At 37.0% G+C, this 13,338-nt stretch overlaps 1 protein-coding gene and 1 pseudogene across 1 annotated transcript; both read left to right on the top strand.

Annotated features, from left to right (window-relative positions):
* The first annotated feature begins 1,791 nt into the window (after positions 1-1,791).
* Positions 1,792-5,281, top strand: LOC127456366 (extracellular calcium-sensing receptor-like). The gene is made up of 6 exons (XM_051724813.1): positions 1,792-1,907; positions 2,059-2,347; positions 2,615-3,424; positions 3,641-3,865; positions 4,099-4,222; positions 4,380-5,281. Exons 1-6 carry the CDS (start codon positions 1,801-1,803, stop codon positions 5,279-5,281), a joined length of 2,457 nt encoding a protein of 818 aa, XP_051580773.1. The 5' UTR covers positions 1,792-1,800.
* Positions 5,282-6,347: 1,066 nt separating this feature from the next.
* Positions 6,348-12,682, top strand: LOC127455851 (vomeronasal type-2 receptor 1-like; annotated as a pseudogene).
* Positions 12,683-13,338: the final 656 nt, after the last annotated feature.

Here is a 13,338-nt window from a genome sequence, read left to right on the forward strand (position 1 = left end):
CATGTAGCATGAGGCGATTCCACATGTACTTCCGCCCTAGACAGCCCATTCTGTAAATGCGTACAGTTTTTATCAAATTAATTTGACATGTTTCCTCTCTTGCCTATGTTCGGTCTGAACAGAACAGAATGTTGAAGGATCGAGGGAGGGCGGAGTAAAATTGCACTCGCTCTTCTTTCACTTTCAGTGCGAGCACTGAATATGGCGAACCCTGACTGGATTAGAAGCTTGATGGACCCGACACATTAATTTTTTTTATTATTTTTTTTTTTATTTTTTTCATTGGATCCATTAAGTTGCTCAGAAAAAAAAAAAGAAAAAAAAAATGCACTTCACATAAAATTAAACACTTCTTGTAAGATTAACCTACAGTATCTATGAATAAAAAAAATCATTTTAAAAATGTTTTGTAAAAATAAAGGTGTATATTCAAGTGTGTATTTATGAATTAATAATGCATTAACATGACCCTCACTTTAAAATAAGTAATTCCTTAATGTTTATGTGGTAACACTTGACTCATTACTTATGGGTTGCCAGAATTATTTTAAAAAGACCTCCAGCAATATCAAACCTGCCGAAGTTAATAATTTGTATTGAACAGAAGAGATATCCCAAGGAATACACATGTTGTGCACATACATCTGTAAGCTGACTATGATACTCTACCAGACACTGTAGCCTTGATTTAGAGAGCTGTTATGTTCATAAATTTATTCCAGCAAAGAACACAGCACATATTTCTAAGCATTTCATGATCATGTTCACAATAAAAACATAACCATTCACATTTTAGACACGTTAATGTTTTGATTAGTAATTAATTAGTAGCTATTTTAAATTAGCCATAGTTAGTTGATAGTTCTCAATGAATAAAATTAAATTCAGTAATTATTGATTAACAGTTACTGACTTACTGATTGGTTAATCATGTTTCCATATTAGTAATATTAGCAACTAAAGTGTTAATGTAGTACTACTTATTAATCCTGCATTAATTCCTGCATAGTTGCCTATTAATGACGGACCATTATTATAAAGTGTTACTGAAGTTTCTCTTCTGTGCTTGTCTACTTTTTAGCCTCTATGTTGCAAATCTTACCATTATGATAACAATAGTATTATGGTACAGTATTGTGATATGCTCTCATACAGTATATACAGTATGCTCTTCACATGTTAATTTTTACTATATATAGTATACAGTATAGTAGAAAAAAAAACAATCTATACAGTACAGTAAATTACAAATTAAACTGGCTGGAAAAAATAAAAGTGGCTGGTTAAAATTGGGCATTCACCAGTCACTGTGGCTTGTGAAACCAAAAATGTATTCCGTAGCCAGAATGCAATAATTAAATATTATGGTATAATGGTTTTAGTTTTTGTTATAATGCAAAGACTGATTAACTGAAAAGCTGCATGTTGTTTTTGTCACAAAAAAAGAAAAAGGCTGAGAAACACATTTAAATTAATATTTGATTAAATATTATTGTTTTTACAAGCATATATGAGGAATTGCTTTACAGTGAGGTTTTGCATTTCTCCTTAGCCTCATCATGGGTAATATTAAACACCACCTGATATACCAAATAACCCAAGAAGACGTCAGACATAATGATATGCAAGGAGCATGACTAACAGTATAAAACCTTGGAAAATAGAGACAACTCATTGCTCTTTGTTATTGTGGAACTTTATAGAACAATGATTTACATTATTTTCTCTGTTTTTCACCTCTGCAGTGCAGCTGTTTCTTCAGACTGCTCCCCACAGGACAGTTTTGATTTGCCAGTGTTCATGACTACTGGAGACTTCACAATCGGGGGCATTTTTCCTTTACATTACAGAGTAGAGCTTCCCCCAACAGACTACATAAAGAGACCTTTGGCAGCACAGTGTCGAGGGTAAGGACCTGCAATTTCTGTTCTCGTCAAATCATTCCTGGGCTGCTCAATATTTTGTCTAGTGGTTTTTTGTTCTTTTGCCGAAATCAAATTATAAGATGCCAACACTTTGTATTTTTACAATGTAATTTTAAGAATTATTTGTATGCAGGTTTGATCCAAGGGCCTTCCGCTGGGCTCTTACTATGAAGCTTGCTGTGGAAGAGATAAACAATATAAAAGACCTCCTGCCGAACCATACTCTGTCTTACAGGATCTTTGACTCCTGTTCCACTCCTGTAATGGCTCAGAAAGCAGTTCTGGCAGTGCTGAATGGGCAGGATGTTGCTCATAGTTCTATGTGTTCTGGGGCTAGCCCTTTATTAGGTTTAATAGGGGAATCTGGATCCTCACAATCCATTGTTCTCTCCAGAACTCTGCAGCCTTTCCAAATACCCTTGGTAATTAGATACGAGGGTTTTTTGTCTTTTTTTATTTTATTTTTTTTATTTATTTATTTTCACATTTCTAAATGCTAGGTTCTGTTTATTTTTGGTTATTTAATTATTTTAATTGGTAATAAATTATTCTAATGTTCAGTCTTTATCATAGAGACATAAAAGTAGGGGTAACATATTTATATGAAAATATGCAACATGTTATTTATTTTTTTACATTTTATATACAAACTTTGGTAACTAAGATATTTTCTTTTTTTCAATTTTTAGATAAGCTATTTCTCAACCTGCTCTTGTTTAAGTAATCGGAGGCAGTTCCCGACATTTTTCAGAGTGGTCCCTAATGACGATTTCCAGGTCAAAGCTCTCGCACAACTCTTGACGAAGTTTGGCTGGACATGGATTGGTGTGGTCACTGAAGATCATGACTATGGCAGGTTTGCTTTACAGGGCTTAAAGCGAGAAATTGAAAACACTGACATTTGTTTGGCTTATCATGAAATGATCCCTAAAGACTATAGCCGAGAACGGGTTCTTAAGATTCTGAAAGTAATGAAGGAATCCACAGCTAGAATAGTCATTGTTTTTTCAGTGGAGGGGGAATTCTACCCATTTTTGAGAGAGTTTATGCTTCAAAATATCACAGGAATTCAATGGATTGCAAGTGAGGCTTGGGTTACAGCCTCAATATTAGCAGAAACATATCCATTCTTAGAGGGCACAGTTGGGTTTGCAATCCGTCAAGGACATATTCCAGGTCTGAAGGATTATCTCAAAACAGTGAACCCACAAATGTACCCATCTAACCCTCAAGTTCAGGAGCTGTGGGAGGCTCTATATGGCTGCTCTCCCACTTCCACCAGCTTGAAGAGTCGTCTGCCCTCCTGCACAGGGAAGGAAACCCTCAGAAAAGAGCACTCTGCCTACATGAATACTTCCAGCCCTCGAGTGACCTATAATGTGTATAAAGCAGTATATGCATTTGCTCATTCTCTGCATAATTTCATTCACTGTACATCTGGAAATGGGCCATTTAAAAATTTCTCATGTGCAGATCTCAACAATGTGTTTCCATGGCAGGTAAAACAGCCTTAGGGTCTGATAGGAACTGATGACCCCACATAATTATTATTTAATTAGATTTTATCTTCATTGCTCGCATCAAATTTGGATAGAACGTTTTTTTTTTTTTTTTTTTTTTTATTTTTATTGCAAATTTCAATAAATGTCTCTGTGTCTTTTTGTCTCATCTTCTCACTTCTTCTTTTTTTTTTTTTTTTTTTATGTGCTCCAAAGCTTCAACACTACCTTGAAGAAGTTTCCTTCTCTATATCTGGACAAAATGTTAACTTTGATAATAAAGGAGACTCAATCCCATATTATGATTTGATAAACTGGCAAAGAGACACAAATGGAGATATTCAATTTGTTAAAGTGGGTCTCTATGATGGTGCTCAGCATACTGGGAGAGAACTGGTGTTTGAAGAGCAGGCCATCATGTGGTCCAACCAACAGAGCAAGGCAAGGTGTTGACTGCACTGCCATCTGTTGTGTACTGTAATACAAATCAATAATGGAATCCTTGAGTCCCATAAGCGTAAAAATATACTATAATTTGTCACATTATCAACAACATGCTGTATACTGTAAATACGGAACTTTTTTTTTATTACACAAATGTATTTGCTAAAAACAAAATTGTTTCATATCAAAGAATAACTTAAATTTGTTAATAATTGTATTTATTTTTATAGGTACCTGTCTCTATGTGCAGTAATAGCTGTGCCCCAGGATTTAGGAGAGCTGCCCGTCGTGGGGAGCCTCTGTGCTGCTTTGACTGTATTCCATGTGAGAGTGGCAAGATCAGTAATCAGACAGGTGAGAACCTTAGAGTATGTTGAGTAATCTTTTTCTTATAGACAGTGTATGAAGATTTAATTGCATTTGTTTATACAGTCAGTATTGAAAATGTTTAATTTTTTTTATAAATTCCCTCACATCCTCTTTCTTATTTTGTTATTTATTATTATTTTAGATCCAATAGATTGTCTGTCATGTCCTGAAGATTATTGGTCCAATGCAAACGGAACAATGTGTATCCCGAAACTAGTTGAATATCTCTCTCATGATGCAATGGGAATCACCCTGACTGTGATAGCTATAGTTGGAGCCTTTCTGACTATCACAGTGCTGCTGATATTTTTGTATAACAAAGGAACCCCTATAGTCCGTGTGAATAACTCAGAGCTCAGTTTCTTCATCCTGTTGTCCTTGACTTTATGTTTTCTGTGTGCTCTGGTGTTTATTGGGGAACCAACATCCTGGTCATGTATGCTGCGACATACTGCCTTCAGCATCACTTTCTCTCTCTGCATCTCCTGCATCTTGGGCAAGACTTTAGTGGTGCTGGCAGCTTTCACAGCTACCCGACCTGCGAACAATATCATGAAATGGTTGGGCCCCACACAGCAGAGAATCATAATCTTCAGCTGCACTTTAGTCCAGGTGGTGATATGTACTGCTTGGCTTGTAGTATCGCCTCCTTTTCCCTATAGAAACACAAAATATCAACAGTCCAAGATCATTCTGGATTGCAGTGTGGGCTCTGATCTGGCCTTCTGGTGTGTGCTGGGATATATTGGCCTCTTGGCCTGTGTTTGCTGCTTTCTGGCTTTTTTGGCTCGAAAGTTGCCAGGCAATTTTAATGAGGCCAAGTACATCACTTTCAGCATGCTTATATTTTGTGCAGTGTGGCTGGCATTTGTACCAGCATATGTCAGCCAGCCTGGTAAATTTACAAATGCTGTGGAGATTTTTGCTATTTTAGCTTCTAGTTTTGGCCTGCTGCTTTGCTTATTTGCTCCAAAATGTTACATCATTTTATTAAAGCCTGAGAAAAACACCAAGCAACATCTCATGGGAAAAGCTACTAAATGAAATGTATAGTATTACACTATAACAAATGCTTTTATATACATTTTGTTTTTTTGTTTTTTTCCTGTAAGATGTTTGGGATGCTGAATGTGGGGGAAAAGTGTGCAACAAATGTCTAGTTAAAATCAGAATATTGTATAACATAAATAAGCATGATAAACTTATATTAAAATAAGCTAAGCTTATCAAGTATGATATGCTATGTTTATTCTAATATGTGATATCTTAATATAGGATAATAGAGAAAGAAAATGTCAGTATAGGTTTTTATATACTAAAGACATCAGATCATATGGACTATAAACTTTATACATCACAAAACACACATTATAAACTGTGTGTACTACAAAATTGTGCCATGTTCTAAAACAATTAGATTTTTTTTAGTTTTCTGTTGTGATTGTAACTGTTGTACTGTTAAAATATTAAGGATACTAATAAAGCTTGTTTACAGACATATATTTCCGTTGGTATTTTGAATGCTGGTAATGACGTGACAGTGTGTCAGCACTGTGAGGTTTTATTCACCTCCAGGCCACCAGAGGCCCTCAGTGAATTGCTTGTGATATTTTTGCCTCTACCTGTTAAGTTAATTATTTCCACCTGTTCCTTGTTTCATTGGTTGTATTTACACACTGCCCTTTGTGTGTCTGTTTGCTGAGTTCTCCAGTCTCCTTTGTGTGTTATCTGGAAGGTAAGCCTTGGCATTTTTGACTCTTGAAACTCTGTTTTTGTTTAATTTTTTTTTTTTTTTTTTTTTTTTTTTTTTAATCTGTGCTGGGCCCTGTTTAGATTTTTTCCTTTAGACTGTTGTTTGAATTATTGATCCTGTATTGTTGTGTTTTGGCTTGGACTGAATCTTGCTGTTTCTAGTACTCATTATTTTTTGACAGTTTATAGATTATCTTTTTGTGACCAGTCAATAAAATAAAAGCCCTGAAGATCTGCTGAAGTGTGTGTTGTCTGCAGTTGGGTCAACAACTAGCTTTCTGGAAGGTCTAGTGGTAGCGTGTTACACTCTCACACCAGAGACCAGGTTCTAATCCTAGCCTAACCGTAGAACTCTGCCATGGAGTTGAACCTAGTAGAGAACCCTCCTGCATCAGTGCCTTCAGACCTAGAGTGTCTTGTAACCCTCAACACAACTCGTGAAGCTACAATGGATCATCATGAACAGGTACTAGTCACAGCTATTACTGCACAGAGACAGGTACCTATAAAAATAAATAATACATCAGGAGGAGTTATCTTCATCTAATTCACTTACCTGAGTTCCCTGTGGGCCTTAGTTTCCCCTGGTTATCTCAACATAATCCTCTGGGCCTCCTGCTCCATTTTGGAATGGGGTTCTGCTTGCCATGCCTCCTCACGAACCCCATCTGTGTCTTCCAAGTCCTACAAGTCATCTGAGTCTCCCGAGTTGTTCAGAGTACCCCCTGAATGCCTAAGAATGGTGTTTAGTAGGAGTAGGACTATTGTTCTTCCGCCACATCATCTGTATGGCTGTGGAATTGATCTGCTGCCAGTTACTAGCCCTCCTAGAGGTAGGATCTTCTCCCTGTCCACCCCAGAACTTGCAGCCATGAACAGGTACATTTAAGGAGGCTCTCGTCTTTGGTCTCATCTGGCCCCCCTCCTGCAGGGGCTGACTGGCTTTTTTGTGGGTAAGAAAGATGGTGGATTGCAGCCATGTATCAACTATTGAGGACCCAAAAAGATGTCGTCAGCTTTCGAGTTACTCCAGGGGCCTCCATCTTAAAGTTAGGCCTGCGGAATGCCTACCACCTGGTCAGAATTCGTGAAGGGGACGAGTGGAAGACCGCATTAAACACTCCCACTGGGCATTATGAGTTTTTTTTAAACATTCTGCCTTTACTAATGCCTGAGTTTTCTTGGAGTTTCTTAAATGATGGTTTTGGTGGCCAACTATGGAGAAGGATGTAAAGACTTCTGTGGCAGCCTGCCCCACCTCAGCCCATAGTAAGAACCTCCACCAGAAACCCCATGGTTTCCTCACATCACTACCCATTCCCCGAAGGCCATGGTCACATCCTTGGACTTCATTACCGGCTTGCCTCCCTCTCAAGGTAACACTGTTATCCTTGTTATAGTAGACCAGTTCTCTAAGGGTTGTCATTTCATTCCCCTGCTTAAACTGCCATCTGCTGCTGAGACTGCTAAACTTGTGTGTGTGACCATGTGTTTCAAGTTTTTGGTCTTTCCCAGGATATTGTCTCAGACCAGGGTTGATTTTATTTATTATTATTTTAGATTCAATAGATTGTCATGTCCTAAAGATTATTGGTCCAATGCACTGTGTGGTGTGTTGGGTGTTTTTTTTTTTTTTTTTTTTTTCTCCCCCCACTTTCAGGTTGGTTCGGAGAGTCAACTCAGTGGCCTACATGCTTCAGCTGCCCCGTTCCATGAGAATTAATTCCACCTTTTCATGTTTCCCAGCTTTGGCCAGAGGTTACATCCCCTTTAGCAATTGCCCTGAAGATCTGCTGAAGTGTGTGTTCTCTGCAGTTGGGTCAACAACTAGCTTTCTGGGTGGTCTGTTGGTAGTGTGTTACTATCTCACACTAAAGACCCGGGGGGAGAGGTGTGTTATATATATAACAGGGTATCCTGCCCACTGTGCTTCATCTCAGTGAGCTCACTTCAGCTTTCAAATGCATCTTGTAGAATATCTTTGAGCCTGGCCTCATGACTGATTGATATTTTATAATAGGTTGTATTTTTCCTTTTGCACTACAATCAGGAAATGCCAGACGTCAACTGTACTTGCAAATCCGGGTCAGTCATGTAATGGGTGAGTAGCAGGACTTTATGCTTATAACTATTGTAAACGGATATTTTTCTAGGAAGATTTATTTTTGTCAGTTTGTTTTATCTGCAGATTTGATCTGAGAGCGTTCCGATGGGCCCTTATAATTAAACTTGCTGTAGAGGAAATAAGCGAGCTGATATTCTACCTAACCACATTCTGGGTTACAAAATATTTGACTCTTGTGCATATCCCTGACTGGGCAGAGGAGCAGCAGTACCTGTTCTAAATGGAGCAAATAAGGAAGAAAGTACCATGTGTACAGGTGTGGGTCCGTTGCTGGCCATCATAGGAGATTCTGGGTCAGCTCAGTATATTGTAGTTTCTAGAATTCTGCAGCCTTTCAGGATTCCAGTTGTAAATAAAACATGAAACCCTTTAGTTTAAGCAATAATTATAATTATCTTAACCTCCACTTTTATATTTCACACTCTGTTTGTATGGTATGGTGTAGCCAAGTTGCAACTTCTTTTTCTTTTACATTCTCACCTTCCAGAAAAAGCTAGAATATAATGCATTGGTGGAAATAAAAGTGCAGCCTTTAAAGTAACCAATAATATGCTGTTTTTAAACCAAATTACATTTTGATTTTGTCTCCAAGATTGTTCCTGGGGTCATCCTTTCAGGGGTGACACCTGCTGAAGTTCTCCACAAATTGCTCTGTTAATCACATTTCTGCATGTTTGATAAGTTCATTAGATGTTGTTGCTAACTGATCAACTTTATCTAACAGAAAATGTAAAAAAATATGAATGTTGCAACACTGTAACACAATGGAAAAATTGCTGTGTTGTCATATGGCAACTGTACTATAATGTAATTGCACTGATGCATTTCCCCATTGGTAATTTTTCTTAGTGGCATCTATTATATTATTGAATACATTAATTGTTTTGGAAATGTTTATGCATAAAAAGCACATTCGCAAATTTTATTTTCAGACAAAAATGAACACTGCAATGTTTTATGGAAAGGGCAAGAAGAGTGCACAGTGCTAATTTCTGATTGACAACAGTGAGGATGAGCTACAATAGGCTTTAGTAACAGTGAAAATAATCTGCAATATTGAAGACATGATAATGATTCACAACATTTTAGTTTGTAGGAGTTCCAAGTTTATAAATGCGTCAATTAAAGAAATATTGATTTAATTCAAGGAGAAATTTAGATCTGCCATATGGTAATGTTTCCCCTTTTTATTTTTATTTTTTTAATTTATTTTAAAGTTGTGTTATATCTATTTTATAGTGCATTAACTATAATAAATAATTTGGAGGTTTTTTTTTTTTTCATAATCATGTTTAGCTGGTTAACCCTGTGCAGTGTAACCCAAAATCAAAAGATATTCTTGATTCAAAGTTATCTTCTTTCTCATGACAGATCAATTATTTTTCATCCTGTGCCTGTCTGAGTAATCGGAGAGAATACCCCACATTCTTTAGAGTCATCCATAGTGATGACTATCAAGTAAAGGCCATTGTAAAACTCATGATGCATTTTAAATGGACCTGGGTGGAACTGGTATGGGGAGATCATGAGTATGGTTGCTTTACTCTTCAGGGCTTACTGAAAGAGCTTGTGGGCACAGGCATATGTGTGGCATATTCGGAGATGATTCCTCTGTTACTGTATATGACCATAAGAGGGTGCTGGAAATCATCCGAATGATGAGCCTTTCCACTGCTTGGGTGGCTGTGGTGTTCTCAGCTGAAGGGGTGATCACACCTTTCTTGAGAGACTACATGGAGCAGAATGTCACTTGGATACAATGGATTGCCAGTGAGGCTTGGGTTACAGCCTTTGTGTTCACAGGGAGTGAATATTGTCCTTTTCTTGGAGGAACCATTGGATTTGGAATATGACAGGGCCAAATCCCAGGGTTAAGGGATTATCTCACAACAGTGAATCCAGAAAGGTACCCTTCTAACCCTTTGGTTCAGGAGCTGTGGGGAGCTCTATACGGTTATTCTCCCTCCTCATCTGGCTTGAACAGTCATTTACTTCTGCCTCCATGAACACTTCCCACCCTCGCATTTCCTATAATGTTTATAAAGGAGTGAATGCAATTGCTCATTCTCTGCACAATCTCATTCAGTGTACGCATGGAAAAGAGCCATTCGTTAACTTCACATGTGCAAACACATAGAATGTCTACCCATGGCATGTCAAATTAACTTTGTATAAAATGCTGACTTAAACTACTGTTAACAAAGAGTCATGATTGTATTTCTTTAATGCAATATTTCACAGCTACAGCACTATCTCGAAGAGGTGTCATTCAACATTTCAGGAGAGACCTGAGCAAAAACCGTGGTTACTGTAAGACACTTACAATGAAAGTGAAATGGCCAGTCCACAAACAATTTAATAAAAATACACATTTCAAAAGTAAAGCCACAAGATGTAAACATTATACATTTTAACATGATTTCAATCATTTATTAACCTTATTTGTGTAAAGTTCTTTCCAATATTAAAACTTCTTTTCCACCATGCGTATATTATATCATACTAAAATTATGTTAACATGTATGATATTTATGTCTTGTAGCTATAATTGTGAAACAGTGTGTATCTGAACTAGGGCTGCCAATAGATTAAAATTTTAATCAAAATAATTATATAATGTGCCGATTAATAAATTGCAATTAATCGCATATTATAATAGTTATTAAAAAGGCCTTTAAACAAAGATAATTTAGTATATAATAATTAAAATAATTATAAAAATATAATATATAACAGGGCTAAATATAACTCCGATCATTCAGATACATTACATCATATACATATATTGTGGCAGCAGACAACTTAAACATTTTTACGATACAAAAAGTGGTTTAAAGGCAAAATAGTATTTATTTTTTATTTTTATTTATTTATTTTTTTTCATATTATTGAACATAACACTATTATTGGCCTACTTCCATCTGTTGGTCTACTGTGTACTCATGCATTGGAGGGACGATTTTGGAGCATTTCACTTTGGTTGAGTCGCATTTTACTAGTTTACAGTGTCTCTAGTCATAAGAACTGTGTTTTTAGAACTATGTGTCAAGTTAAATGTTGTTTAAAACAGTGAAAAACACATCTCAAGATCCCTGCATTCTGGTTAGCTCGGTCCGCTACACTCGGTGCACACCCACTACAAGGCACGCCCACTACAAGTTACGCCCCCTTAAAATAACTGTTGGATGTCACATACACTGTGTTTGTTGTGTTTATTTGGAGTCCCTTCACACCTATACCTTTAACTACAAAGATTAAAATGAAAATTTTGTAAAATTATTAAATATACCACAACATAAATGTTCTATCGAATACAATCAACTGACTGCCCCCTACTGCTACATCAAGGTGGTACATCAAGCTTGAATTGCTCGGATGGTAGGAACATTCCTTATTACGGAATTCACGTACAGAACAGTATTGCACAGTGGGCAGGATACCCTGTTATATATAACACACACACACACACACACACACACACACACACCCCCCCCCGCCCCCCGGGTCTTTGGTGTGAGATAGTAACACGCTACCAACAGACCACCCAGAAACAGAACTTTTTTCTTTTTTTTTTGGTAATCAACTTGAACGCTCCTTTAATATACAATACCAATACTAATGTGTTCATCTGTGGGTTAAGCAGGTGCTGATGCCTGTGTGCAGTAACAGCTGCGCTCCAGGATTCAGAAAGGCTGTTGGTTTTGGCCAGCCTCTGTGCTGCTTTGTGAACCATGTGACAGGTTGGTGAACAACTCCAATTATTTAGTGATACATTTCATGACAGTGACTTTAAACCCAATTTTTATAGCCTTTCCCTCTCTTTAGATTCAATAGACTGTATGGCCTGTTCTAAAGATGACTGGTCAAATGCTGATGGAACAATGCGTATTCCAAAATTGGTTGAGTACATTTCTCATAATGCAATGGGACTGACCCTAACAGTAACAGCTGTAGTGGGGGCCTGCCTCACTTTAGCTGAGTTTACTGTATTTCTCTATCACAGAAACACTCTTATTGTTCGCATAAATAATTCAGAACTCAGTTTCTTCATCCTATTGTCCATGACTCTATGTTTTCTGTGTGCTTTGGTGTTTATTGGGGAACCCACATCCTGGTCATGTATACTGGGACACACTGCCTTCAGCATTACTTTCTCACTTTGCATCTCCTGCATCCTGGGCAAGACTTTAGTGGTGCTGGCAGCTTTCACAGCTACCAGACCTGGAAACAATATTATGAAATGGCTGGGCCCCACACAGCAGAGAATCATCATCTTCAGCTGTACTTTAGTCCAGGTGGTGATATGTACTGCTTGGCCTTTAGTATCGCCTCCTTTCCCTATAGAAATTTTCAGCATGCTTATATTTTGTGCAGTGTGGCTGGCATTTGTAACGGCATATGTCATTTCACCTGGTAAACTTACAACTGCTGTGGAGATTTTTGCCATTTTAGCTTCTAGTTTTGGCCTGTTGTTCTGCTTATTTACCCCAAAGGTGTATATAATTTGAGTGAAGCCTGAGAAAAACACAAAACAACATTTAATGGGAAAAGACAATTTCAATTTATAATGCTTAGAAGAAATGTGAACAAAAAGAGAAATAACATCTGTGAAATGCAATGTGATGTATGTCCAATTGATAACAATATTAAATAAATTACACAGATAGCAAAAGACATTGATTAAGTATTGAATCAATGCTGATTTCTGATATTGAAACAATGTCGTTTTTCTCATTAATACACCATTTTAAGCGGGCCGGTGGGCCAGCGAGAAAAAAGATATATTTATCCAAATATTTCAATCTACAGTTTTGACCAACACAAAATAGGTATTGTTTGAAAGCTTAGAAGCTCTACTTTACAATGCATGCAGGCATTATGAACAAAACAGAACAAGTGCTTTGAAATTTGCAGACAAATCAGAAGTGTTCTGTTTTGATAATTTATTTTAAAAAAATTGCATTGCACAGTAAAAACATCAGTATGAGCAAATAGCCATGTGTCATATGTCGTTGGAAAACTCTTAAAGAGTAGAATACAAGTCTATTTTTTTTTTTTTTACCTACAGACAAAAATATACATGAGTAATAGTAAAAGTATGTGTCTTTGACATACATGTTACATGTGAACAAATGTTGCTTATTTGCTGCGTTTTTGCTTATAACTTCACGAAAAATAAACAGAACATAAAATATCATATACCATTACTTAGATGAGGTGATTG

The sequence above is a fragment of the Myxocyprinus asiaticus genome, chromosome 18 (assembly GCF_019703515.2).
Source record: "Myxocyprinus asiaticus isolate MX2 ecotype Aquarium Trade chromosome 18, UBuf_Myxa_2, whole genome shotgun sequence".
Lineage (NCBI taxonomy): Eukaryota > Metazoa > Chordata > Actinopteri > Cypriniformes > Catostomidae > Myxocyprinus > Myxocyprinus asiaticus.